The following is a 25,700-nucleotide window of genomic DNA, read 5'->3' as shown; positions in this document are numbered from 1 at the left end:
ACAAGGAAAGAAATAGAAACATCTAAAGAAACACAATGAATTGTTCAGATGAATTCTTCTAGGAGCTACAGGGCTGGCCAGGAGCAGCACCGGTGTCTTGCTAAGGAACACAGGGATGTTCTATATCTCAGGAATGCCTGGTGTCTCATTCGGCTGCTGAACCCAGTTTTTTTTTGTTTTCAAACAAATCAGAGCTGCAGGAGACCCCAACACCTGGCACGGGCACAGCTTCCCCCAGCACTGCCCCTCCTGAGCCCTCGGGAGCCACGGCGGGGTCGAGCCCCAGCTCCGAGACCCCTCATTCCCCTCTCACTTTGCCAGGTTTGGGGGGGACGGAGCCGAGCGAGGGGGGACAGGGCCGAGCGAGGGGCGTGTCCCGAGGCGCCGGGGCGGGGCCGGGGCGTGGCCCGCGCGGTCGGGGCCGGGGCCAATGGGGCCGGGGGCGGGGCCGGGGGCGCTGCCCGTTGCGGCGGCGGGCGCGGAGGTGCAGTCGCCGGTTCGGCCGGGACAGGTGCGGTGGGAGCCGCTGTTTCAGCTGCGACAGGTGCGGTGGGGTCTCCCTGGTTCCGCCGGGACAGGTACGTGGCGCGGGGAGGGAAGAGGGCACACAGGTGTGCGGTGGGATCTGCTGGCTGGGCCGGGGCAGGTGTGCCGGGACCCGCCGGTTGGGCCGGGACAGGTGCGGTGGGAGCTGCCCCACCCCGGTTCGGCCGGGACAAGAGCGCGGGGCGGGGGTCAGGATTGCTGGAACTTTCCCCGACAGCGCAGTCGGACCCACCGTGGGGGCTCGGCCGGGCGCTGGGCCGCGGGTGAGTCCGGGCTGTGCGGGGCCATGTCCGAGGCGAACCCGGGCCCCGCTCCGGGCGTCCGTGCCCAGCCCCGCGGGGGCACCGGGGCTCAGTGGCAGAGGCCCGTCCTGCCTCCCCGCCCGGTCTGGGGTCGGTGACCGTCGGGAAAAGCCGGGCCGGGGGCTCGTGGGTGCCGGGGCACGGTGAGGGGCCGCGCCCTCCGCTGCCTCCGGCTCTCGGCGGGTTCGTGCCCGGGGTTGGCGCCTGGTGCCCGCGGGTGGCCGGTTCCTGTAGCCACTTGTAAAGAAGAATAGGCCACTTCCACCTTGGGCAAGTGTTAGTAAGTTGGTTTCGGTTTTTTTTTAGGATTTTTCCAGATAGAGGGATTTACGTTCTGCTGTTAAACTCTTGGATAAAGTTATTGGAGGTAGATTTGATGCGTTGTGGCTTAATCACAGTCCTTCCCTAACATCTGGCACGTCTCTGGCATCCCTGTTTCCTCTTCCATCTCCTCTGCACTCTCTGCTACCTTCCACAGAACCTGTCTTCACTGCAGTAGGCAGAGCATTCATAGTCTTGTTTAAATCTTAAGATGTATTTTTTGAAATTACTCTGAATAAACCATTCAGAAAGAGCAGCAGAGAAAGCCCAGAGATACTTGACCATGCCAAAACTGTAAATGAATGAGAAAGTGCTAAGAATGTGGAATGGCATAAAAATGTGGGAGCACAAGTTTCAAGGCATGTCAGAGTTCTGCTTCGTGTCATTTCTAGCAACTGAGATTCCAGATACGCCGCTTCTCTTTTCAGCTGAATGTCCCAGCAGCAGGTACTACCTTTATAAAGAGATTTTTGCCTTAGCAGGCCAGATTAACTCAATGTACCTGTGGTTTTGATGGAGAATGGCAGGGAAAGAGAAAAACTCAATAGGGAGAAGGTGCAGCCCTGAACAGGGCTGGCTGGAGCTGCAGTGGGATGCTCAGGCATCCAGAGCAGGGTATTTTCTGAACAACTACATTCAGTTTTGTTTCTCAGTATTTTACTGAACTGTCCTTCCGTGTGTCAATGAGCACCTGTTCCCTGTGCCAGGGGAGCTCTGATGAATGCCCCGCTCCTGTTTCCTGGGCACAGCTGACTCTGCTCTGTGAAAGGCCATTTAAACTGCAGCAGGGCCTCAGGTGAGCTCCCTTTGGCTCAAGATTAGTCATAAAACAAAGTTCAAACTGTGGCATGATATGGCTCATTCAGCATTGGTCTTTAACATGGACAGAATTATTTTTTGGGGCATTTTCCAGCAGGAAATTCTATCTGTAATCTCTCTGTGTGTATTCTGGGGATTAAGACTGGGGGCTGTATCCTGCAGTCACAGAAATACTGGTTTTATTTGTGTATGAAATACGATTTTTTTAAAAGGTAGAAGGTGGAAATGAGATCCTTTGTCTTTGTAGATGGTGATTTGTGCTGTTGTCAAAGGCCAGTCAAATGCAGAGCCCTCTCCTCTCAGTGCAGCCTGGATGGAGGTTTACAGGGGACTTGGTGATGCAGAGTGTGTTCAAAAAGGCAGGAATTTCAGAAAATAACTCCAGTTTAAGTTTCTCTTGCTGGTTGGAAGGGGCTCTGTGTGCCTTTCAGAGGCTGAGGCTGCAGATAGCTGCACCTGGAAAGGTAACATGGATAAGTGGTTTCAGCGTGTTTCATCGTCCCCACAAAACCAGTGTCGCTTGTTTGCAGCGATAGTTCAACCTGCGCGTCCGAAAGCTCCACCAAAATCACTGTCCTGATAAAACACGTCCTGTCACGGCGTGCCGTTCTCTCCAGGACATGGGGGAATTATGGAATGTGAGAGAAAGGCCCGTTCTTCCTGACTGCATCTCCCAGGACAGAGACGTGTTCACCTGCCACCTGTTGTGTCTCCAGGCAGGGAGCAGCACTGGAGAGGCTTCTCTGCTCCCAGGACTCCCATTCCAGCACTGGGAACTGCCAAACTCTGCCTGTGCCCCTGAATTCTCCTGGACTGAGGTGTTGCAGAATCCCACATCTCTGTCACTTCTGAGCAGGTGCATTCTGTATGTGTGAGGATTTCGAAAACGTTGGCTTTTCTCCCTTTGATCGACTGTTTACACCACGTTGTCTGAGGGGGTTTCTGTTTATGTGTGACCAGTTGTCCGGCAGACCTGGACTCAGACTGGATCCAGAGTTCTGTGACTCTGCAAATCCGTTAAAGGTATTAATGGAAAATACAAGGAAGAGCTCAGCCTGCCTGGAGTTGGAATTGCAGGGTCAGTTCGTGCCCTTGCCACAGGCATTGTGTGACATGGGACTAGGGATAAAAGAAAAGAGGAAAAAAGGAAAGGCGTTGCCCTACAGGCTTTATTTTTGTCTTATCAGAGAACTCTTTAAATTAATCTCCCCTCCTTTCCTCCTCCACAAAAGAAAACTATGTAGAAAATAAATCTGATATAGTCTTGTTGGCTTCTGTGGTGAAAAGCTGGACAAAATCTCTTCCCATTTCCAGCAGGATGGGGTGGTTGGAGTTGTTCTTTAGGTAATTAATACTATTAACTGATATTATGGTAACTACTGCAACAGGAGGGGCACAGCTGCCTCCATGAACATGAGACTTGTTTGAGCTCACAGAGGAAACGCTGCTGTGCTGAGACCGAACACAAGAGTGAATGAAAAATGTTTGTATAGTAATTACATCCTCTTAAGTTTCGTAACTCAAACCCTCTTACATAAATGCCAGCACATTTGGTTTGAAACTGGAACAAGTGAGGGCACTTTGGGGCTTCTGGAGCTTGTGTGTGTGTGTGACATAGCAGTGTCACTCTGGCATCCTCCATGTCCACAGCTTCCGTGTCACTCCGCCGGCTCCCACTGCTCTCACCCCCCCCCAGCATTGTGCCTGTGGCTTTATCAGGGCACCATCTCAATGGCATTTTCAGAGGAAATTATAACTGTCATCTGCTGCCTTTTTAAAGTCAGTTGATGGACGAGATCCTGAGGGGTTAGGATTGGTGGCACTGGGATGCTGGAGCACCTGAATAGGGACGCAGGAGCAAATCACTTTGTGAAACTTCTTTTCTGCTCCCAGTTCCTACTGCTGACACTATTCCTTCCTCCTGAGCAGGGATTTGGGAGATAAGATGGAGCCTTCCCCATTCAATAGAAGGCAATGGACGTCCCAGTCCTTGAAAATCACTGCAAAAGAGCTTTCCCTGGTCAACAAGAACAAGTCCTCGGCCCTCGCAGAGAGGTTCTCCAAGTAAGTGCTGTGGGGCCGGGGAGCACCAGCTGTGTGTGTAGGTGACAGCTGGTACCTTGGGCAGGGACTGCTGTGCTCGCAGTTGCTGTGCCCTGCACAGACACACCAACAATCCCACCCTGTGCATCCCTGGGAGCGGTGAGCAAATGCTTCTGGAGCTCTGGCAGCCTTGGGACTCCGACCATTCCCTGAGAAACCTTTTCAGTGCCTGACCAGTCTCTGGGGGAAGAACCTTTTCCTGATTTCCAGCCTAAACCTCTCCTGACGTAGGTAGAAAAGGAATATTAAGCTTCCCTTTTCTCTGAGAGACAGATAAAGGGTTACACTCAAACTATAAATATTGTATACCCTGAGAAAGCTGAGTGGCAGTAACCAATGCATTTCCTGGAAAGGCTTTTATTTCCTTAAGGAATTATGTAGGCTACAGCTGGGGTTTTCAATGGGATTTGGGCAATTGAGTCTCCGAGGCTCTTGCATTAATAGTTTAACAAAGTTTTGGGGTATTTGGATCTTGAGTGTGGGGCAAACGTTATGGAATCTGTAGGAGTGGGATAGTTACACACCCACAGCTCCAGAGTTCCTCTCTGGCCCAGGGAGAAGCTGTTTGCTGTCACCACCTTGTTAAGGTAATTTATTCACCCGCTGAAGCTTGATTACAGAACCTGGTCATCTTGCTAAATGTTGATAATCCCTTGAAAAAGGCTTACTGGAAGTAATCCAAACTGCTATTCCTTAATCAAGTAGCGTCCCTCTACATAGGTGGGGTCAGTTCCTTGGAAAAACCACAGTCCTGCTCTCTGGCTTTGCCGCCCTGATGCCTGCAGGGAAGAGTGTGACTTTTTAAAATGACGTTAATTAAATATTCATATGTGAAAGCATTTTTGTCCATCCCATGTAATGAGTTTTGTCAGATCAGAGACACAAAAGGCAACAGCAGAGACTCAAAAAGTGCCCCATGCTGGGCTGACTCACAGAGCGAGGGCTGGGACTCCTCATCGTCATTTTCCAGGTGCTACTTGACTTTCATCTGTGTTCCTCTTTGTTTCTTCTTCCAGTAGTGATCCCTCTTCCTCCAGCATCACTGTCTCAGCACGTTGTGTTCAAATTCGGACCCTTTATAGTGCAGAGATGTGCGTTAGTGTGTTTGCATGGATTAAAGAGGAGCTTATGCTCAGAGAGCAGCAACAGCCTGTAACACACTCACTGTTGTGTCAAAAGCAGAATTCCACAGATAAGGAAAACAGAAACACCCTTTGCCCAAGCAGATGCTGGGCTCCTTCTCTCTGAAAGGCAGAGCTCTCCTTAAAATGGCAACATTTGTCACTAATTTTCATATTTCAAAGGCCAAGTGCAATTATCTTGCACAGTGAGGACTGTGCAGGGACTTGCACCCAGCACAGTGCAGGTTGCTGGGAGCTTCCTTCAGCTCCTTAAAGGACTTTGATTCATGATCCAGGGTGGCTTATCTCCAGAGGGCTGTGATTACCCATCCCACTGCCGCGATGGCTCAGCTGCCCAGGAGGCAAGTGCTGAATGGGGGCAGTTCCCAGCCCGAAGAGTAAAATCCCCTGGCACTTATGGAGATTTTCGGCGTATGCCAAGCTGGAATTTGTTCTGGTTCAGCAGCTGCTCTATAAAGAGCTGAGTTATTCTTGCAAGGGGGCACAGCAGACAGCTGGGTGGCGGAAACAATGCAGCTATTCCAAGGTAAACTGTCTCTATTTGGGGATCAGAGTGCTTAGGGAATGAAAAATATGAATGCACGTTATTATTGTAAACTGGATGACTGAAAATGTGTCTGTCACTTGGCTTTGTGTTATTTGCTGCTGTTGGTCCAGCCTCTAGTTTTAGTTGAGGGGAGTGCACAGAACCCTTGGTGGGGGAAGAAAAATCTCAGCTGTCTTCAGGAGCATTCAGTATTTTGGTTAAAACTTGGGTTTTGTTTGTTTTTCACTCTCTCAAAGGTATCAGAAAGCTGCTGAAGAAGCCGCTGCTGAGAAGAAGAGAAGTGTAAGTGTTTTGTATAAGTGTTTGTTTCCTTGGGAATAAACACAGCCTGCAATCAGGATGGATCACGCATGAATATTGCTGTGACAGTTGATTTTTGGAATATCAAAATTGCTGCTGTGTGTCCTACAGAAAACCTGGCTTAGATGTAGGGTTTGCTTTTGCTTCATGGTCCATGCTTTTTCCCAATGTGGAGGAAAGGAAAGGAAGTCAAGTTTCTTGCCCAAAGCTGTGTTGAATCACCAATTCTCTCCTAAGCAAAAGGCAAAATGAGTTAACCACAAGCCAGGAATACCCACCTCCTGTTCTTAGCTGGAGGCACTTGTGTGGTGCCTCTCCCTTTCTTAACTAAATTTAAAAGTGCTTAAAAGGAGCCTCCAAGCCTCCCTGAAATCCAATGTGTCTTTGAGAGCTGTAGGATCTTCTCTGAAGTGACTTCCAGGGCTGTAAATGCCCCTGGATGAGGCAGCACCAACTTTTTGGCTCTATTACAGCCCCACATTCCTTCCTGTAAACTCCATTGCACTTAGGTGTTCAGGGGTCAGGGAACCTTGGCTGACATATCAGGCATGAAGGTTGCAGGGCTTTGTCCTGGCCCTCGGGGTAATTTGTATTTTAAAGCACTGCCAGTATTTTCAGGATCTATAGGAAAGATTTGCTGCCTTGATTTCTTTAATGCTTGGGGAGCCACTCTTTGCTGTTTGGGATGTAGGTGAGATAAAATAAGCATTCTAAAAATTACTTTTCAGTCTTAAATTTTCTTCATTGCTTGTGCTTGTGTCTGTCAATCTTCCTGTGATCAGGGAACAGGCAAGTCTCACGCAGGAGGGACTTGTGTTAGGAAGCATGCTGGGATTCCAGAGGTGTTCCCGCAGGAACGTGCCACACAATTTCCAGTATTTCTGTTCCATTACAACACTTCCCTTATAATTTTAATACTTTCTTTTCAGTAGTCAGCAAACACGCTGATTTTTTTTTTTTTGAAGTGTTGGTGGATTCAAGTCAATTTGCAAAGCAGCGTTCAAAATGTGACCAGAAGAGTAATAGGGTGAGAGACTTAAATCCTAATATAGCCGCTAATCCCAGTTAATTCCTGTAAGCCTGGCAGCCCTGCTCCACTTGCAATGAGTTTGGAGTGGTCTCCGTAAGGGAGAGACAGGAAACATGCAATGGTGGCAGGTATTGGATTGGAATGGCTCAAACAGGGGCTGGGCTGTTGCTCTGGGGAGAGGGAACTGCTGGGGGCAGAGCTGGTCTGGGAAGCAGCTGGATGTGAGGTGATGCTGCTCCGGGCCTTCCCTTGGGGGTGAGGCAGTGCCAGTGACCCGTGTGCGTGTCCCCATCGGTGCTTTCAACGGGCTGAGTGAAATAGAACAAAAATCCCAGCAAGTTATTGGTTATTTTTAAACTGGAGCAGAAGGATGTTTGTTGTGAGTGCTTGGCTTGAGCTTTGGCTGTGTGGTGTAAAATCCTGGGCAGGTCTCTGGGAGTTGAAGTGTTGCTGTTACCCGAGAGCAGGAACAGGTAACTCCAAGGATTTAGTGGTTTCTGGGAGCTAATTTGTAGCTTTTGGAAGGCCTGATGGCTGTTGTCTTCTGAAGACACTGCAGCATTTGGTACACCAGCCTCTCCTATGGCCGCCTGTGCTCCTGTTTCCTTGTTCTGGGACTGGAGGCCCTCCTTGTGTGGATTTGAGTCCCATTTCCTTCATGTGTGGATTCAGGTCTTTTGTGTGGCATTTAACTCCTGGGGTTTGACTCCCTTTTGCCTTATAAGGCCATTCCTGTTTGCTCACTTCCTGCCTTACTCCTGACTTTTCTCCCCCCTCCTTCCTTCCCTATCCTGGATGCTTTCTCCATGTGGCACAGCTGTAACTATTCACAGCTGGCCGGGAGCGGGGATCGGTGCTGAGCTTCCTCCTGCATGGAAAGGAAGTGCTTTGGAGAGCTGGAATTAACTCCTTGTTCCTTGCAGAACACAGAAAACCTGCCCGCTCACTTTACGAGGGGGAATCTGAGCGTACTGAAGAAGAAGTGGGAGAATCCGGTGCTGGGAGCGGAGTCTGGGAAGGAAACGGTCCGGAGCAGCTGCGCTGAGGTGAGGCACAAGGTCGGGACCAGCCGCACCCCTTCGCCACCCCCGGGGGCTGGAGCTGCCTCTGGCCAGGCGCAGTGTCCCGCTGCTGACAGCACAGAGCCCCACATCCACTCACGGGAGAGCGGCAGCATGGAAAACTGTGTGAGAGAGCCCCGTGAAATGGAAAAGCCCGAAGCCAGCGAGAGGTCGGAGTCTCCGGGGAGGATCGAGAAGTACAACGTGCCCCTGACCAAGCTCAAGATGATGTTCGAGAAGGGTGAAGCCCCTCAGGCCAAGGTAAGGATCTGTCCCTCCAAATCTTGGAGAAGCTAAAGCTGCTGCCTCCGCGGCATCAGGAAAATCCCGGGAGGGAGTGGCTCCAACTATTGACTCTGCAAATATTGTGTTCATTGTTTTAGTGAAAGCAGAACATCGTGGTGTTAGTAACTTACTCGAGCCACACAAATATGTGCAGGGTGCTCGGAGTTGTGGCAGCTTGTGATTACTCGTTGGAGTAAAGTGAATTTGCTTTTGATAGGGTTCAGTGGAAGAGGGGAAAATAAGTGTGGAATTTATTAAGTTTTGTAAAGTGAGTTGGGATTGTTTGTGTCTCGTGTGAAGATTACAATGAGTTATGAAAATGCGAATTGCACAAAATACATATGTAGATATTTATGTACTTTTTAATATATAAAAGAGTAAGTAACTGTTTGAAGTGAGCTCAGCAATCAGGACTGTTGCAGTTGAGATGAAGCACTAAGGAGTGAGAGTTTTTGATATCTGTATCAGCATGAGTCGCACAAGCTCACACATACACACAGTGAAATACTCCCATCCTTTCCTTGCTCTTCCCTCATCTTTGTATCTTACAAAATATTTCTTATCGGGGAAAAAAAAAATCCTCACTGGGGGAAGACGAAGCCGAGATGGCCAGAGCAGCTCCTGCACTCACTAGTTTTGACTTGCAAATGCTCAGGGCTCGCATTTTTCTTCCAACTGCTCATGAAATCTGATCCCGCATGTGGACTGCAGCCGGCGTGTCCCGGGGGGAATTGCTTAACTCCAAAATGAGTTGCATATGCTGGGGACTTGCAACACAGTCCCGAGGCCTCGATGCTGGTGGATTTTCCAGTTTTCTCATAGTTTCCTCTCCTCCTGGCTTTGTTTTACTGCGGGTGGTTTTCTTGCAGTATTGACTAAAACAAACACATTTTGGACAAAAGTTGTTTTAATATGTAACAATTTAGGGCTCAGAGGAGCAGCTCGGTGTTAAAGGGAATTTTGGGTCTGTGTGAAGTCATTTCACAACTTGAATTTTTGGAGTCTTTGTCATGATATGAGACCTTCGCTGAACTCTTGCTGTAGGATTAATCACTCAGGATTCTCCAGGAGTTCTGCAGATGGGCTTCGAGTAACTTTATCTCAGCCTGGGGAATAAATTGTTTTGGAGCTGAGTGAATCTGAAACTGATAGTTTGTCAAGTTTAGCAATTCAAACACTGTTGAAAACCAACTAAACGCAGTAAACACCATCCAGGAGGCACAAAACTGGTCGGGTTCGGTTCAGAATTCCTATTCCAAGTTAATCTGTTACCCTTACTGCAGAAGGGAAAAGGAACGTTCTGAAGTTTAGATGTGTGGGGGAGAGGGGGCGTGTTTGGAATTCAATTCTCGTTCTGGGAATTGATCTGTGGATGGGAGGATGGTGTCAGTCAGTACAGTGGAGGGAGCTGGACGCTGTGGGGACCCAGGTGTGGCTCGGTGAGGTGGGAGCCATGACAGCACTGCAGCTCTGCAGTTGCCTCTCCCACTTATTTCCTGTGCTTTTTCCTGAGTGAGGCTTCGTGGAACCGTTTTGGTGGAAAATTCCTTTCTATCATTGAGTCCAACTGTAAATTCAGCTGAGAGATGGCAGTTTTCCTTAGACTTTACTGAAGACTTAATGTGTTGGTGCTGTCAGAGCTTTGCTGGCAAAACCTATGTGTGAACTAAGCAGCACCACGGCTGGAAGCTCGTGGCAGTGCTGATAAATCAACTTTCATGGCTGCTGGGCAGGTCTGGGGCAGGGATCCAGGTTAGAGCCTGGATTTCCTGATTCCATCTCCCACTCCAAACAAACCTACTCTCATTTTCAGAATTATAGGTAAAATTCCATCATTTATTCATTTATTCACTCAAATCTTGCTCTGTCTTCTGCAATAGATAGGAGGCAGATCTTCTTTTATTGCATTTTCATGGAAACAAACTGCCCTAATCCCATTAGGGGCAGGCACAGCAGCCTGGATTGCTCAGTGCTAAGCAAAGACTGGAACTGATAAAAGACCTGATGTCCAAAGGATTCTTCCTGTAAGTGATAGTGAAAGCACATCCGAGGGGGAGGAGAATCAGATCTGCAACACTTCTGAAAAAGTTGTCTCCAGGCTGGTTTGTGCTTTTCCTTTAAGGCAAAACCTGGCTGTGGCGTGTAGGTGACCTCGTGGCAGGGTCATGTCTGACACAGATGGTTTGTAATGAAATAGGTGTAACTTTGATTTGGGTTTTTGCCCAGCTCTGTGCCCCAGGCAAAGCTTTACCTGTGCTCCTGGTGCTCCTGCACTTGCCCAAGTCTGAGAACTTGGAGCTTTCCATAAATGAGGAATATTTTATCTCATTTCCAAAGCAGCAGAAACTGTGCCCTGGGAATTGTGGCCCAGCCAAAGAGTGACAAACCCCTGGGGGGCTTTGTCCATGTGAGAGGAGTTACCTTCCACAAGCCATGATCCTGCTGATTCCCTGCAGTTGGTCAGTCCATCAGATGTGGTGGGGAAAGTCCCTCATCTTCCCCTCTGTTAAACATTTTTTTTTCTTTTACTCTGCTTTTTTCCTCCCCCCAAGATAAAACTGTTGATACAAAACCTACACATATTTGTAGGATATTTGTAGATTTACTGAATGTTTGTAGGTTTACTGAAATATCCCTGACCTCTAAAGCTTTTGTGTTCTGGTAGTTGGGATTTTTACTCTCTGTGTTCTGCAGCTCACCCACAGAAGGGCTCTTCAGGTGAGGTTGTGACACCTGCGGATGTGAGGTGGCAAAGGGCAGGAGGAGGAGCTGGCAGGGCTCTGGAGTGGTGCAGTTGGAGCACTCTTTATCTCTCGAGCTGCTTCTGCTGATTGAGCTTTTCCTGCTGGACCCTTTGGACCCCGAATTTCTGAGCTGCAAGAGCCCCAGACTCGTGGGTTCAGGGTGATGTTAAAGGGGACATTGGCTGAATAAGGATCATCTAAGAATAGTTTTCACAGAATGAAAGTCCTCTGCAAGTCTTTACAAGTGTGCAGGCACTCCCAGACCTGAGCCTATTGGTCAGTGCAAGACTTGTCAGAGCTAAAGCTCTTTTCCAGTAAGAAAAGTTACCAAAGTCTTAAACCACAGAAATAGAAACTATTTCCCGTGCTAATGGAAAAAGAGGTCTTCCAGCTGCATTTTCCTTTCCTGGTGAAGTTGCTGTTTGTATGGAAAGCAGCCTGATTTTTCACAGTGATTATCTTACACTGCAGTTCTGTGAAAATAAAACTTTGGAATTTCCTTCAGTTTGGTGACCAGCAAATAAGAAAATCTGGGGGGAAATGTGTGGTTGGAGCATCTTGCCAAACCTGTCTTTTTCTCTACACTAGCCTCAATCTGAATTTCCATCTGTGATTTAACTCTTCCTAGAGAGGAAACAAAGGTCCAGCACCTTCTAGGATTTTATAGGTTGACTTTCAGCTGTGAGTACATCCTATCTTGATGGAGTCCAGTTTAACCCTGTGCTCACAAACTTTTATCAAAGCTGTGGAAATTTCTTTTTGCGCTTTCTTTTATTGAGATTTAGATTCTGAGGAGCTGGTCTCAACAAATAAGAATAAAATCTGGTTGAGGCAGCCAGAGCATCTGTGTGGTGCTACAGGACACCCTGTCCAGCTCTGCAGCAGAGAGTGATTATCCTGGGGATCCGAGAATATTTATCTCTAACACTCTCCTGCTTAAGCTTCAGCCTTATCAGACCTAATTAGGGAATTATTTGGTACCAAATGCATGAACTATCCAAATCAAAACAAGTATCTCTAGATAAATTTTATTACAAAACTATGAATTCCTTTTTCCATGGCTGAAAATGAATGCAGATTTCGGATAAGTGGTTCCTTGCATCCTTCTTCTGATTTTAAATTGTTATACAATGACCGTGACTATTGGCTTCAACAGAAATTGCACAAAATGTAAAAATCTAGACTGAAGTTTTGTATATGCAGTGGGAACAACCTAAAAATCTGATCTTTGTGGTCTTTTTCAACCAAGACAACTGCCAAAGGGCACCAACTGACCTCTCTTAAGAAAGTGTTTTCCAGGTGACAGAGGGTCAGGTACTCTGTGATCAAACTTTATATTGGTTAAATAAGATGTCACCTGCTAGACTTGTTTATTCCAGTAAAGCAGATTTGCTAGTGACACCTGTGCCTCTTAAGGGATTACCCACAGCAATCCCTGTGTGTCCAGGCAGCTGATGGGAGGGTGTGTCCCCAGCAGGGCCCCCGGGAGCCACGGAGGGCAGCCTTGGGCAGGAGGATTTCAGAGAACAGCCTCTCCTCAGAGGACTGCGATGCCGCCCAAGGAGAGAGGAGCCACAGCACAGCAGGTCAGGAAACCTCGGGGCTGGGGCTTGGCTGGGTTGGTTTGTTTTTTGTTTATGAGATAAATCTACTTTATACAACACAATAGAAATTTTCCTGGAGGTGGCCAAGGAACAACTGGACATGGCACTCAGTGCTCTGGTCTGGATGACAAGGTGGGGATCAGTCAGAGGTTGGACTCACTGGTCTTGGAGGGTTTTTCCAGTCTCAAGGATTCTATGAAATAACTTTTGCCTTTCCAAAATGGAAGGAAATGCAGCCACCTTCCAGCTGCAATGGCCACCAGCATGCCATTTAATGAGTAAAGCCTTGCTGGGAGTTTTAAACCATTCCACTCTGAAGCATGGGAAACCAAGGCACAGGGAATAACCAACAAGTTAAGGAATGCAACCCATTCTTTCCCTGTGTCTCAATCCTAGAACTACTTTGAATAGTCAAGCTAATTTAGGAAGCAGTGAACAGACAGTCAATGTTCCTTCTTCCTCCTTGCTTCAGTCCTCATCCCTCCTACCCTGGCCAGGCACAGGGAGCTACTGTGAGCTTTGACTTAAACAAAATTATGTATTTTTATCTGTTTGGAGACCTTTTTCTAGCAAACCATTTGCAGTCTTTTGGGGTTTCAAGGAATAGCTGATATTATAAATACTCATAGAACATCCTAAATTGGAAAGGACCCACAAGGATCATCCAGCCCAACTCCTGGCCCTGTACAGGACACCCCAACAATCCCACCCTGTGCCTGAGAGCATTGTTCAAATTCTCCTGGAGCTCTGGCAGCCTTGGGGCCGTGACCATTCCTGGGGAGCCTTTTCAGTGCCCAACTCCCCTCAGGGGGAAGAACCTTTTCCTGATATCCAACCTAACCCTTCCCTGACACATCTCCAGCCGTTCCCTTGGCTCTCACTCCTTACTGATACACGTTGTGTCCTCACTGGCATGATCCTGGAGAGAATGGCAATGTTTCTTCTCCCCAAGAAGGATCTTGGTAAGTGCTCTGAGAATTATCCATTATTCATGTTTGTTTTTTTTTACCAGGGTATCTTGTAGAGACCAGTCCAGGAGTCAGCCCAGACAAGGCAGAGACCAGGAGGAACCTGGACATGCCCCGTTTATCTGAGACGTCAATAAAGGACAGGCTGGCCAAGTACCAGGCAGCTGTGTCTAAGCAGGGCAGTTCCTCAGGCATCATTCCCATGGTAAGTCTTGGCTTGTGTGGAAGTGAATTTTTGTCCCAGCCTGAGACTGAAAAGATGATCTTATGGAAAGCAGGCTGCTTGAGGGTAATGCTGTTTTTTTTGGAAAACAATTCTGTGCCCATAGGAGTAATTTCTTATGAAGAGTTGTCTCTACATACTGCAGGAAGAAATAAGTATATTTGCATCTTCCTGGAATAATGTTGAAAGTTTTCCAAGGGATTAATTGCTGGCACCCTGACCGAAGTCCTTCTGAAGCATAGTTGACGTTCTTTTTCTTTCTGAGTGTCTGTAGCTCTCTGCATGTTTCTTGGTTTTGACTAAAAAAGAAAACTCAACTCAATTCCATGTTTTCCATGAGCTCTAAGCTGTGGGAAACTGAGGCACGGCAAGATGAAGTGACTTTGTGTCACACAGTGCTCAGAACTTGGATCTCTTGGCCTGCAGCTTTGGGATCTCCAGTCGCTTCTCCTCACTTTGCTTTTCATCTCCCGTCAGGACTTCTCACCACTCTCTGAATCCAATTAGACTCTTGCAGTGAATGAACCTCTGCCTGTTTTGCAAATATTTGATCAGGAACTGAACAATTAATGAAGTGTTGCAGCTGAGGAGGTTTCAGGAATCTCAGCTTTTGTTAAAAACTGCTTAGGTACATTTGCTGGAAGTTTCTGATACTTTTGCTGAATGGTGGGAACTTATATTGCTCAAGCATTACTTTTATTAACCAGAGTAATAGATTTGAAGAGGAAAGGCCTTTTTAAGCTGGGAAACTTGCCCTGGAAATGAGAGCCCGAAGTGCTGGTTCTCCCTCAGAGGAGCGCCTGCTTCCCAGGAGTCTCTGTAGAGAGCCAAGGGCCTCTTCCCAGCTCGAATGATTCCTGAATTTCATCTGCACATGGGCCAGATTCTCCAGCTGTGGGAGGAGGGTCAGTAAAACCTTCCCTGCATGAATGGAAAGTCCTTGCAGCCACTGCAACAAATCTGATTAACCTAATTGCCCATTTCTGCCTCCTGGACTCGTTTCCTGATGCCTTTTCCAGTTTGGGGCTCAGAGTGCTGGCTGAGTCACTAAATTCTGTCCTGATGGCAAGAGATTTGCCATTTCTCCAGAGGCTCCTGTTTGCAGCCCCCCAATGCTCTTGGTTTAGTGTCAGTCCACCCTGATGCTCTCAGGATGCCCCATTTGGGCACAATCTCTTCTCATTTTGACCTGGCACTTGGACGAGGGCAGCGTAAGATAGAGCAGACAGGGGCTCCCGTTTGCAGTGCCACTGTTCCAACAGCAGCCCTAACCTTTGGATCTTCTCCTCCCCTGCTAGCAAAGCAACCAGGGCTTTCTTGATATGGAAGTGTGGTGTTTGTGCTGCCCTTCTCACATCTGGGCTACAAAGGAAAGCCAGAATCTGTCTTGGGAACAACTATTTTGGGGCATTGTGGTGTAATAACGCCTGGATTAAAACTGATGCACACTTGGTTCAAGCAGGGGTGAGGAACAATCAGTGTTGCAAGGGATGCAGGAAGGGGAGGGAAAGGTGCTGGGCAGCAGATACAGAGATCTAAACATGAAAATGCCAACATTCGGTTACAAACCTCTTGGATGTGGTTGGTTACGTGGAGACTTGTGTCCAAGTGCAGGAAGACACTGGTGCTGGCATGTGGCTCTTCGTCTTTCATGTCATAGAGAAGATGCCTTGTGAAAAGCACGAGGCTTCCAATGATCTTGTGTCCTGTGGCAATGAAAGAAACACGAGGTTTCACTGGATTTTATTGGTTTTAAAGTCTGAAAGATCCTCCTGTGAAAGTCTTAAGTCAGTCTATTAAGAACAAAAATCTCAGGAAAATAGAGTCAGGGTTTTGACTAGAATTGAAGCAAATGTGGGATTTGCTTTTATGTCAAATTGTATTTAGGAATGACACTGTACTTTAGGCAATGCTTGTCTGGAAATACTTGTCATTCCAAGTGAAAAGTTAACATTTCTTGAAAAGGGAGATGTGGATTGAGCAGGGAATATTTAGGAGTTGATTTTAAACAGGAATTTGGAAGAAAAGGGTTGTTCAGGAAAACGCTGGCATTACCTCCTTAGAGCACAGTAAAATTCTACAGCCCAATCCTGTTCCCTCATTAGAATATGTCACTTAACAAGTGTTTATACATTTTTATGGCCCTTCCTTTAGTTATCACTCCATGTACTCAAAAAACAGTTTTTAAAACATTTCAAGAAAAATAGAAAGCACATATTTTCTTAGGAGAAAAGAACTTGTCACCTTTCCAGTGCTTTGTCCTATAGAGTGAGATTCAAGCCAGTGAGAGTGAACTCAAGAATTACAAATCTGGGCAGAAGGAGAATCTGGCACCAATTGAGGACTCCAGTTCCTGTCAGGATGGGGAGAAGGTAAGATGTCCGTTCTGGTGGAGATCAAGGGCTTTGTTTTAAGTGGAACTGGCTGTGGAAGCACAGCTGATACACTGGTTCCGTGTCCCACATGCCATCTGGGAATCGAACACGAGCAGCTGATGCAGATTAGTTACATGCTGCAAAATTCCTGATTTTTTTAAAATTTTTTTTTAGTCTGTCTCTGAATTATAAGCCAGCAAGTGTCTGTGGAAGAGAATGTCTAGAGAAGTTTTCTGGGAGAGTTTTTCTGTATTGGTAGGTTTGTTTTATGGTGGGTTTTTTATAAATGAAAAAATCCACACCAATTAAAAAAAAACCCATAAGCAACTTTATATGACCCAAGTAAAAGGAGTTTATCACTGTTTCTTCTGCATTTAGTGGCTAAATTTTAGGGTAACTGAGAATGGCAGTTTGGGTTTGTTCCTGGTTTTGAGCTTCAGCTATAAATTGAGACTCTGTAAACTGGACTCAAGCATTTGTTCCCTGAACTGGGGACAGCAGACGGGATAAAAGTAGCTGAATAATAATTGGGGTACTGTGTATTCCATCCAGGCTGAACACGTGGCAGCTTAATGCCAGGAGGGCTTTTAGAGCTTTTCAGCCTTCCTTGGGCAAGGGGCCAAATCTTTGCTTTCAGCTGTTCCTCAGAGACAGCTGAGCAGCTTCATGTCTGACTGGTGGAGGCTGCTTCCTGCTCCAAGGTGAGTTAATTAAAAGACCACCTGTTAAATCAGAATATCTCCATGTTGTGAATGGAAGATTTGAATAAAATTTCTTGTATTCAGCTGTAATTGCAGAGTTACTTGTTGAGGTGTCCAGGTGCAACGAGAACCTGAATAGAGCATTGTTTGGGAGCCAGGATTGTCCTTTGGAAGGGATGTGGTGAACTTGGAAATGAGCCTAATTAAAGCTGCTTGTCGTTAATGTCAGAAATGGGAATCCTCTGGCAAAAAGGAAACAAAAGACACTTCACTCTGTCATTTTTCACATTGCACCCGTGGCACATTCAGTAGCCAGACGTGTGTGGCTTCAGCAGTCTCAGAACATGTTCATGCTCTGCCCAGGACAGTGGGGTACTGCTCTGTTTTCAGCAGACCAGAGGATGTTAATACGTGTAACTTGCCTCCTCGTTACCTCGTTAATTTACAAATTTCGGTTGCTCGCAACGGACTTTTCAATCATTAAGGTGAATTAGTGATGATTTGCAGTTAATCTTGTTTACAGTACTTTAGTTCCTCAGTGATTAAATAGCAATAGTGCCAAGTTTAATAAGGAGTTACATGTCAAGAGCTTTATCTGTAGCATGTTTTGTTCATGGTTGCACTTGATGATCTTAAAGGTCTTTTCCAAACTAAACAATGCTGTGATTCTGTTTAGTATTTGAAACTGGTTTAGATCCAGTTTCTCCAGTTTTTAATTACTAACTTGTTTTTTTTTTTTTTTTTAATTCAGATGTTCTTTTTTATTTTGGGGTTTGTTTTGGTGTTTTGTTTTTTTTTTTTTTCCCAAGAGCACAGTCTCTGCTGAATGTTTAAGTGTCAGAGATTGGTCAAATGTTGGAGGGAGCCATGAAATTTCCAGTAAATGTGCTGCTTGGGGTCAAGGGATTTGTAAGAGAGAAAACCTGGGAGGAACCTCAGCAAATCAACCAAGATTTGAGGGTTAATAAAGGTGTACAAAGAAACAGAAATCTGATGTTTGTGTGTGTGAACCCTGTGAGGGTGTCTGCTTTATAGCCAGGACTCTCTTGACCATCAGCTGGAGCCTTTTGTGCCTCAAAAACAAGGAGTCCTTTCCTGAGCCCCTCAGGTCTCTCCCTGTCTCGGTGCTCAAACTGCCTGGTGCCTTCCTGGGGCCATGATTGTTCAGATCTCAGAAGGTCAGAGGTTCTCATTGTCTCATTTTCTCTTGCAGGTTTCTGTAGGTGAGAACAGCTTGTCTTTGCACTCTGGTCTGCTGGAGGATGGCCATGGTGAGCCCTATCAAATGATTAATTAATAAAAACTGTCTTGTACTAAAAATCTGTCCTGTGCCTAACACAGACTTTACAAGAATTGCTTTCCTGTTTAGAAGTTCATTTGCAGCTGTAATTTTAAAACATCTCTAACTCCTGTTGCCCTGATTGAACACTTCTAAATGTAGCTCCCTCACTGTTTAACTTGAACTGATACTCTGGTGGGTCTTGTGAGCATAAGCTGCCCACGGTTTAACGCCATTGTAATTGCCTTTTCTCCCTCCTCTGCTCTTCAGTTGGACAGTCGGAGAGCGAGGCAGAAGCTCAGAAACATGTCAGCTCAAAGCAGCAGAACCTTGGTGCTAAAGCAGCTGGGCAGACAGAGGCCTCCCTACCGAAAGCCGTGAAGGTAACGCAGCTCTTTAGTCTCAAGCACTGGTGAAGGTTAAAACCAACTGTTGTCCCTATTTAATACTGAAAAGCCTAAATGTGCTTAAGCATAAAGGTCTGGCAGTAACTGGATCAATACCTGCTCCATCCTCATCAGAGTGTGATTGTGAGGGCACTTTAATTCGGGGTGGGAAAGCACCTCAGAACGGTCAGGTTTTCCCCACAGACTGGGGGGGAGTTGCTTGTTGCTGTTACACCCCTGCGACAGAGGGGCTGCTTCCCTTCAGTGTGGCAGAAGGGCTCGAGCAGAGGATGGTCTCAGATGAGGTCCTGGTACTGATCTCCAGAGCTTTTATCAGTCTGGGACTTCGCTTTGCTCCTCTTCCAGCTGTTCCCAAGGTAACTGCAACTGGTAGTAACTTTATAGTGAGGGCACTGTGGTGCCTGACTCCATAAAAATAAGTATGGCTTTCTGAGTAATGAGTCTTTGATGTTACAGTTTCTTTAGGGAGCGAAAAAGCAGATGGAGAACTTTGGGACAGGGATGTAGTTGCTAATCTGATTAGATAACAAATGGCAGTGCTGGATGGTTCGGTCAGGCTGTACTTGCTCATCACGTGTGTTGTTTGGGGTTGGGATGCTGATTCCCTCGGCTGCCAGACACTTCCTGGCTCACTCCTGAGGAAACAACTGGGCTTTTGTTGTTTTCCCCATCTTTGGGAGGAACAGCCCTGAGCTCGGAGACTGGGGAGATGTGGCTTCCCAGTGTGCCAGGGAAGAAATGCCAGTATGGGAAACTTGAGCTGCCAGTGAGAGTTGTGTGATCCCAGTCTGTGACACACAACCTGCATGTCCTGGTGCTCTCTGCTCTCTCTTGATATTATCAAAACCATTTTAGCCTTTTGCCCAGTTACTGCTTTAGATGCTGCACTGTGAGATAGAAGCTGCTGTTTATTCATGCAAGGTTCCTATTTGTCTCTTCCAGCTTCTGTCTCCTGTTCTTGGTTCCTAACCTCTCCTCCTGCCTTCTGCTTCCCTCCTAATGTGAGCTCAACTCTCAGCTTTCTCTCAAGTCCTTTTTATACTTACTGGGCCTCATCTTCCTCCTGTAGCTCCTATTTGTAGTGTCCTGGAAAGGAATTTCTGTCTCTTCACAGCCCAAAACGCCTCTCCACAGACATAGGGCTCATTGTATGCAAGTAAGTTCCTCTCCTTGGATGGGGATGTGATTGCAGAAGCCCATGCCAGCACTGTTGTGTCACCATGCAAAACCAATGCCATCGTTGAGCTCACTGAGCTTTCAGGGAGAAAACGTTTTGATGGGCAAGCAAATTGTTGCTGCCTTGCTCCATGTGGCAAGCACAGGTGATGAGATTTTTGTTTGCATCACTAAATCTCATTTTTTTTGAGATTTCATTTAGTGACTCGAGATTCAGAGTTTAGGCAGCACCTAGAAACTTTGGATTCTTTTTCAAAAGGAATTCCGAATTTTGTTAGTGAAGCTGTCATCACTGGAACTTTAATCTACTGTAACTTCAAGCAATGCCTGGAAACCCTGAAATACATATTAAAATGGAATTAAATTGGCAGCAAACTTTATGGTGGTGACAAAATGACTTGAGCTGGCTCCATCTTCAGCAATCTGCCCTTACACACTGGAACTTTCATTCCTAACCATTGTTTCTAGACTGTTATAAATAAATTTCTGTGATTATGTCTTCCTTTGACCTTCCTGTTTTTTCTTTAGCCATCAGATTTTTCCGTAAAGCTTTTTGTAAGTTTGTAGCAGGTAATGCTTTCCCACGGAAAAGCCACACTATAAGTATGTCTGTGCAGACTTCAGAGTGGAGCCTGGGCTGCTAAATCATTTGTAATCAACATGGAGCCTCAAAATGCCAGTGTTGTGTTATTTAATTTATCCTGTAAAGTGTCCTCCCCATTGGCCAGTGTTAATAGATTTCAAGGAGTAAATGGCATCCAGTGACCTTTTCTCATGGACAATGTTCTTGCTTCCTTGATGCTGTTGAAAAACAAACGTGCGATCTTTGCTGCACAGCAGTGACACTCGACTCCTCAGTGCTCAAGTTTATCCTTGCACTAACCCCTCAGGAAATTCAGTAAGCACATAAGAATTTTAGCTGTTTAACCTCAAAGCTCTGCTCACTTTGAATCTTGAGCAAGTTTGGGGGGCTGCAAGTCCTGAAATCTGAGTGTAGTTTCTTTGGGATAGAGCTGGAATTGTTTACAAGTGAAGTCAGGAGTGTTTCCTGCTGTTGTATCGGTGCTGAGACTATTTCCTCCTCTTTGAGAGGAAAGATTTAACAAAAATGGATAATTTCAAACCACTGAGCAGCCTGTTTCACCTCTTTCCTCTCCCACCCTGCACTTTTTGAGGCTATTTCAGTTCTTCTGGTGGACAGTGTCCCTGGCCGTAGCAGGGGATTGGAACTAGATGACCTTCAAGGTCCTTTCCAACCCAAACCATTTCGAGATTCTCTTTTTCTGCACGGTTTTTATTATTTTGGTATGTCTCACACTGACTGTAATCAACTGGAATGTTTCATCAATCTCCTATCAGTAAAAACTGGGGCTGCAGGAACGAGACAGCTTTGGGGAACTGGCTCAGTTTTAGTGCTCTCATTGTTCTTTCCCAACCATTGCTCAGCATGTGATGCTTCAGCTGTGGGATTCACTGGGGTGAAATCTTGGCTCCCTGTCAAGCCACAGCAATCCCATGGGCCTGTCATAGCTTCTTGCTGCCCACCAGACCCTGCTGCACCATAATTAGAGAGTGACTCTCTGCAGTTCTTGAGAGCTCAGGAAGCTGTGCATGAACTCTTGCCAAGTCCTCAGCAGTTGATGTGTTTTCCCGTTAACAAACTTTCTCTTCCCCCTGTAGAAATTCCAGTTGCCAATGAAGGAAACCTGTGTTGGGTGTCAGAAGACCGTGTACCCCATGGAAAGGCTCTTTGCCAACCAGCAGGTGTTTCACATCAGCTGCTTCCGCTGTTCCTATTGCAACAGCAAACTCAGGTACGTGCACTGCTCCCTTGGCTGCCCTCTGGGAAGTGTATTTTCCTCTCGCAGCTGAGGAAGGTGCTGCTCAGGCCTAGCTGAGCTGGAAGTCACCATAATCCAGTGATTTGTGCAGGAGTGTAGGAGAGGTAACGCAGGCCTAGTTCTGCCAGTGCCTGGTGCACTTGATGCCATTTTTAAACTCTTAATGTAATTTTATGTGGGGAAAAATATAATGTCCGGCTTTATAAAGAATTCCTAGAAAGAGCCATACAAACCCTGAGGGCTGTAATGTGTGGAAGACTGAAATTGAATCTCTTCTGTAACACAACTAAAATAGACACCTGTGTCAGTGGCCCTGAGCTCTAACGTTTGATCTGTGTTTCCTGAACAGCCTCGGGACGTACGCGTCTCTGCGTGGGAACATCTACTGCAAGCCTCACTTCAATCAGCTCTTCAAGTCCAAAGGCAATTACGATGAGGGCTTTGGACACAAACAGCATAAGGCATTGTGGGCAGGTAAAGCTGAATGTGAAGAATCCCCGGAGAAAACCGTCCATGGTGTAAATGCACCAGAAACTCCACAAAGCCCAGGAGTAGAGGATGCCCCGATTGCAAAAGTGGGAGTTCTGGCAGCAAGTATGGAAGCAAAAGCTTCAGCTGTTCCTGAAAGAGAAGAAAGACCAGCAGAAACAAAAAAGCTCAGGATTGCCTGGCCACCTCCATCTGACCAAAGTATCCAAGGAAGTGCCTTAGATGAGGGCATCAAAGTACTTAAACCCAAGTGGCCTCCAGAAGAAGAGATTTCCAAGCCAGATGTGCAGGAGGATGTGGATCTGGATCTCAAAAAGTTAAGAAGATCTTCCTCGCTGAAGGAGCGAAGTCGCCCCTTTACTGTTGCAGCCTCATTTAGAACAATATCTGTTAAAGGCCATAAAACAGAGAATTCACTGTCTCCTTCTAAGGCAGAGAGAGATACCTTGAAAAGGAGTGAGGAACTGGAGAGAGAGGTTGTCATAGAGAAAAAGCAAAAGGAAAAGAAGGTTGAGCATAGGAACATCCAGGACGTTGGGGAGAAAAATGTGGAGGAAGAACGGGAATTGTCTGGTGTCAAAACAGTAGAGCATAACGTTGTAGAGAATGGCCAGGTGAATGCAGACACAGATGAGGAAGAACATGCTACGGAGGAGCCAGAAATTCCAAAGGAAGAACTCCTTGAACCAAATTCTCCTAAACATTCCAGCTTAGCCAATGTCGTGACTGCTAAGGAATCATGTCCAAACCAGAATCGCAAATCCCAAGACGTTGGGTTTTGGGAGGGTGAAGACATGGAAGATCTATCTGTGGAAGAACAGATCAAAAGGAATCGCTACTATGAAGATGATGATGAAGAATAAACTGGCCTTTTACTAGAAAACTCGCTGCAAGGTGCTGGGCCTTTTGAAATGGGTATTTTTAGCTTTAACGAACAGCTCTCCTGGATGAAGTGATGCTGCACTGCACATCGGCGTTAAGGGAATCTGCGTACAAATTATCTCAGCTAGAAAACTCTGGAAGCCTGCAAATTCTTTAGGTGCATGGAACAAGCGTCTGGCTGTGGGATGGCTTCAGCAGGTAGTGTCTGTCCCCAGCACGAGAACAGAGCTGTTCTCTGCTGTCTTATCCCTTTGAGCTTCAATAGGTATTTCACTAACAATTTATGGAATTCCACTGCACTTGCCGTGGTGGTGTGGGACAGGGCCTCTGGAACACACCACCTGTAACCACTACAAATGCTACTGCAGTGCTTAGGGACCAACTTCAAAGGGACTTCCTGGCCTGCTTTAAAATGGTCACTTAATGCACTTTAATACATGGAAAGGGCACAACTGGGCTTTTTTTTTAATAATAAAAACATTTCTGTGTGTAGAGTCCAACAACTAAAGCATCCTAAACTGAGTGCAGTGTGAATTTCTGTCTCAAACCTGCCTGTGATCGGTTGAGGAGTCCCTGCACAACTGGAATGGTGCCCGTTGCTGGACCATGTGTATTTCAGTGCTTTCCCAGGAGCTGTGCTGGCTGCCAGGTCTCTGCAAAAGACAAGTGAACGCTTTGGAGCAGCCCGCAGGGCATTACTTCTGCATTTCACACGCATTTGAAGTGGAGTTTTTTGTTCGTTTTGTTTTTGTTGTCATTTCTTTTTTTACTTGGAGTTCTTCATCATCATTTAAAACTGCAGATAAGATTCTTAAGGCCTTTTGACAACTCTGAAATCCTACTTGTATCAAGCTGCCATAAATCTTTTCCTTACAGCTGTGAAATTGTGCTGCATTGCAAAAATCTCTGGAATCAGTGACACTTTTCCAATTGCCAGTGTTGAAGATTAGAACATTTTTTAATTTGACTTCATTATTTTACAAATAATAAAATCTTGAATGGGGGGAGGAGGCCCTTTTTTTTTATTAGCTTTTATTTGTACTGTATTCTCAAGAGAATTAGATCTTAACAATTCTTGAGGTGTAAAATATTCTGCTTTCTTAACAGTTCTGCTAACGACAAAACCTTCAATAAAGTTTGGTCGTTTCCACTATAATTGAAGTCTGCATTCATCTTGTTGCACAAAGAGGCAGTGTTTAAAGAATTGTCATGAAATCATGGGATGGTTTGGGTTAAGGGGACCTTAAACCTCATCCTGTTCCACCCCCTGCCGTGGCAAGGACACCTTCCACTAGACCTGGTTGCTCCAAGCCCTGTCCAACCTGGCCTTGGGCACTTCCAGGGATCCAGGGCATCCTCTGGGAAATCCATCCCAATGACCTACCACCCTCCCAGGGAGGAATTCTTTCCCAATATCCCATCCATCCCTGCCCTCTGGCAGTTTGAAGCCATTACCCCTTGTCCTGGCACTCCAGGCCCGTGTAAAAGGTCTCTCTCCATCTTTCCTGCAGCTCCTTCAGGCACTGGATGGCCACAATTAGATTCCCCCCAAAGCTTCTCTTCTCCAGCCTGGAGGCAGCTCTGCAGGTGGGGTCTCACCTGAGCAGGACAGAGGGGCCTCAGCCCAGGCTCGGGGGGTTCCTGGGGCACGTCCAGCTCTCCCCCACCAGCACCGAAAACCCTTCTCCCCAGGGCTGCTCTCCATCTATAAAAATGGAGGAGAAAAGATGGGTGAATTCCCAGTGCTTCTACTGGAAGCCAGCCCGGGCTGGCTCTGGTGCCCCACTAGGTGACACTGTGTGTCCGTGGTTTCCTGCTTGACTCAAATGAGCAGTTTCTGCTCTCAGACTGAAGAGCGTGTGGAAGAGGGATTAGAACAGGACTGGCAAAAGAAATAAGGACATGCAAGGATTTTTCACTTCCATTTCTGGCTCCAGGTGGCTCTCGAGGACAGCTGAGGACAACTGAGGTTTTTTTCCCCTCTTCCTATCAGCTGCTTTTTATTTAAGTTACTGTCACTTGAGCCTGAGATGGGTTTGGTTGGGATAGAGGTATAAGAGCCAGAAGCAATGCAGTGAAAGTTCTGCAGCAGCATGAGGAAATGCTCATGTGTATGACATGGATATTGGGAAGGAGAAGGGAAAAGCCTGCTGCCTAGTTGGAAGGTGTTAGCAGTTCCACAACCTATTGCTCATTTTCCTTTCTCTTAGATGGGGAAGTAAGACTTGCTTTGTACAGAGAAAAAGCTAAAAAAGCGGAGGCACAAATCCAAGTTGCTTTCTGTCACCTTTCTCTGTTCCTAACAAAATCCATTTAGTATCAGATTTCCTCAAATTGCTAAGCAACCAGAGATCTCTCTGACTGGAAATTGTGCTGTTTGAAAAGGGAGGGAAGACTATTTGTCGTGGACTTGGATTTATGGAATATGCCAACTGCTTGTTTCTTAGGAAACGCAATTGAATTTTACAGTGTCTTCCCGGTTATGTGATACCAAAGCAATATTGGCTGCACTTACCAGAGACTATAATCAGAAAATCATTAATTCTAGTTAAATC

At 46.5% G+C, this 25,700-nt stretch overlaps 1 protein-coding gene and 1 long non-coding RNA gene across 7 annotated transcripts; one reads left to right on the top strand and one right to left on the bottom strand.

The window, feature by feature from the left end:
* The first annotated feature begins 462 nt into the window (after positions 1-462).
* LIMA1 (LIM domain and actin binding 1) lies at positions 463-24,301 on the top strand. Of its 6 annotated transcripts, none has more exons than XM_032094266.1 (11): positions 463-577; positions 3,915-4,052; positions 6,017-6,062; positions 8,034-8,432; positions 12,648-12,786; positions 13,817-13,977; positions 16,263-16,367; positions 18,285-18,342; positions 18,621-18,733; positions 21,614-21,747; positions 22,124-24,301. In XM_032094266.1, exons 2-11 carry the CDS (start codon positions 3,934-3,936, stop codon positions 23,124-23,126), a joined length of 2,277 nt encoding a protein of 758 aa, XP_031950157.1. In that variant the 5' UTR covers positions 463-577; positions 3,915-3,933; the 3' UTR covers positions 23,127-24,301. The 6 variants fall into 6 exon arrangements, with proteins under 6 accessions (XP_031950157.1, XP_031950158.1, XP_031950161.1 ...); XM_032094267.1 differs by having other exon boundaries at positions 463-578; positions 3,918-4,052; XM_032094269.1 differs by having other exon boundaries at positions 464-577; positions 12,678-12,786.
* LOC116436852 lies at positions 1,845-15,698 on the bottom strand. Its single transcript, XR_004237086.1, has 3 exons — positions 15,565-15,698; positions 5,025-5,165; positions 1,845-2,444 (listed from the first exon to the last, which is right to left on the bottom strand). It is a non-coding gene; the product is annotated as an uncharacterized LOC116436852 (long non-coding RNA).
* Positions 24,302-25,700: the final 1,399 nt, after the last annotated feature.

This window comes from Corvus moneduloides, chromosome 30 (assembly GCF_009650955.1).
Source record: "Corvus moneduloides isolate bCorMon1 chromosome 30, bCorMon1.pri, whole genome shotgun sequence".
NCBI classification, from domain to species: Eukaryota; Metazoa; Chordata; class Aves; order Passeriformes; family Corvidae; genus Corvus; species Corvus moneduloides.
The sequence above is the reverse complement of the archived record's forward strand: the minus strand, read 5'-3'. Positions and strand labels throughout refer to the sequence as shown.

Bases quoted from the DNA above. Each gene is read 5' to 3' on its own strand.
- LIMA1 (XM_032094266.1), top strand. From the start codon at position 3,934: ATGGAGCCTTCCCCATTCAATAGAAGGCAATGGACGTCCCAGTCCTTG. The intron at 4,053-6,016 runs GTAAGTGCTGTG...ACTCTCTCAAAG, and splicing joins CTCGCAGAGAGGTTCTCCAA to GTATCAGAAAGCTGCTGAAG. The intron at 18,734-21,613 runs GTAACGCAGCTC...TTCCCCCTGTAG, and splicing joins CCCTACCGAAAGCCGTGAAG to AAATTCCAGTTGCCAATGAA.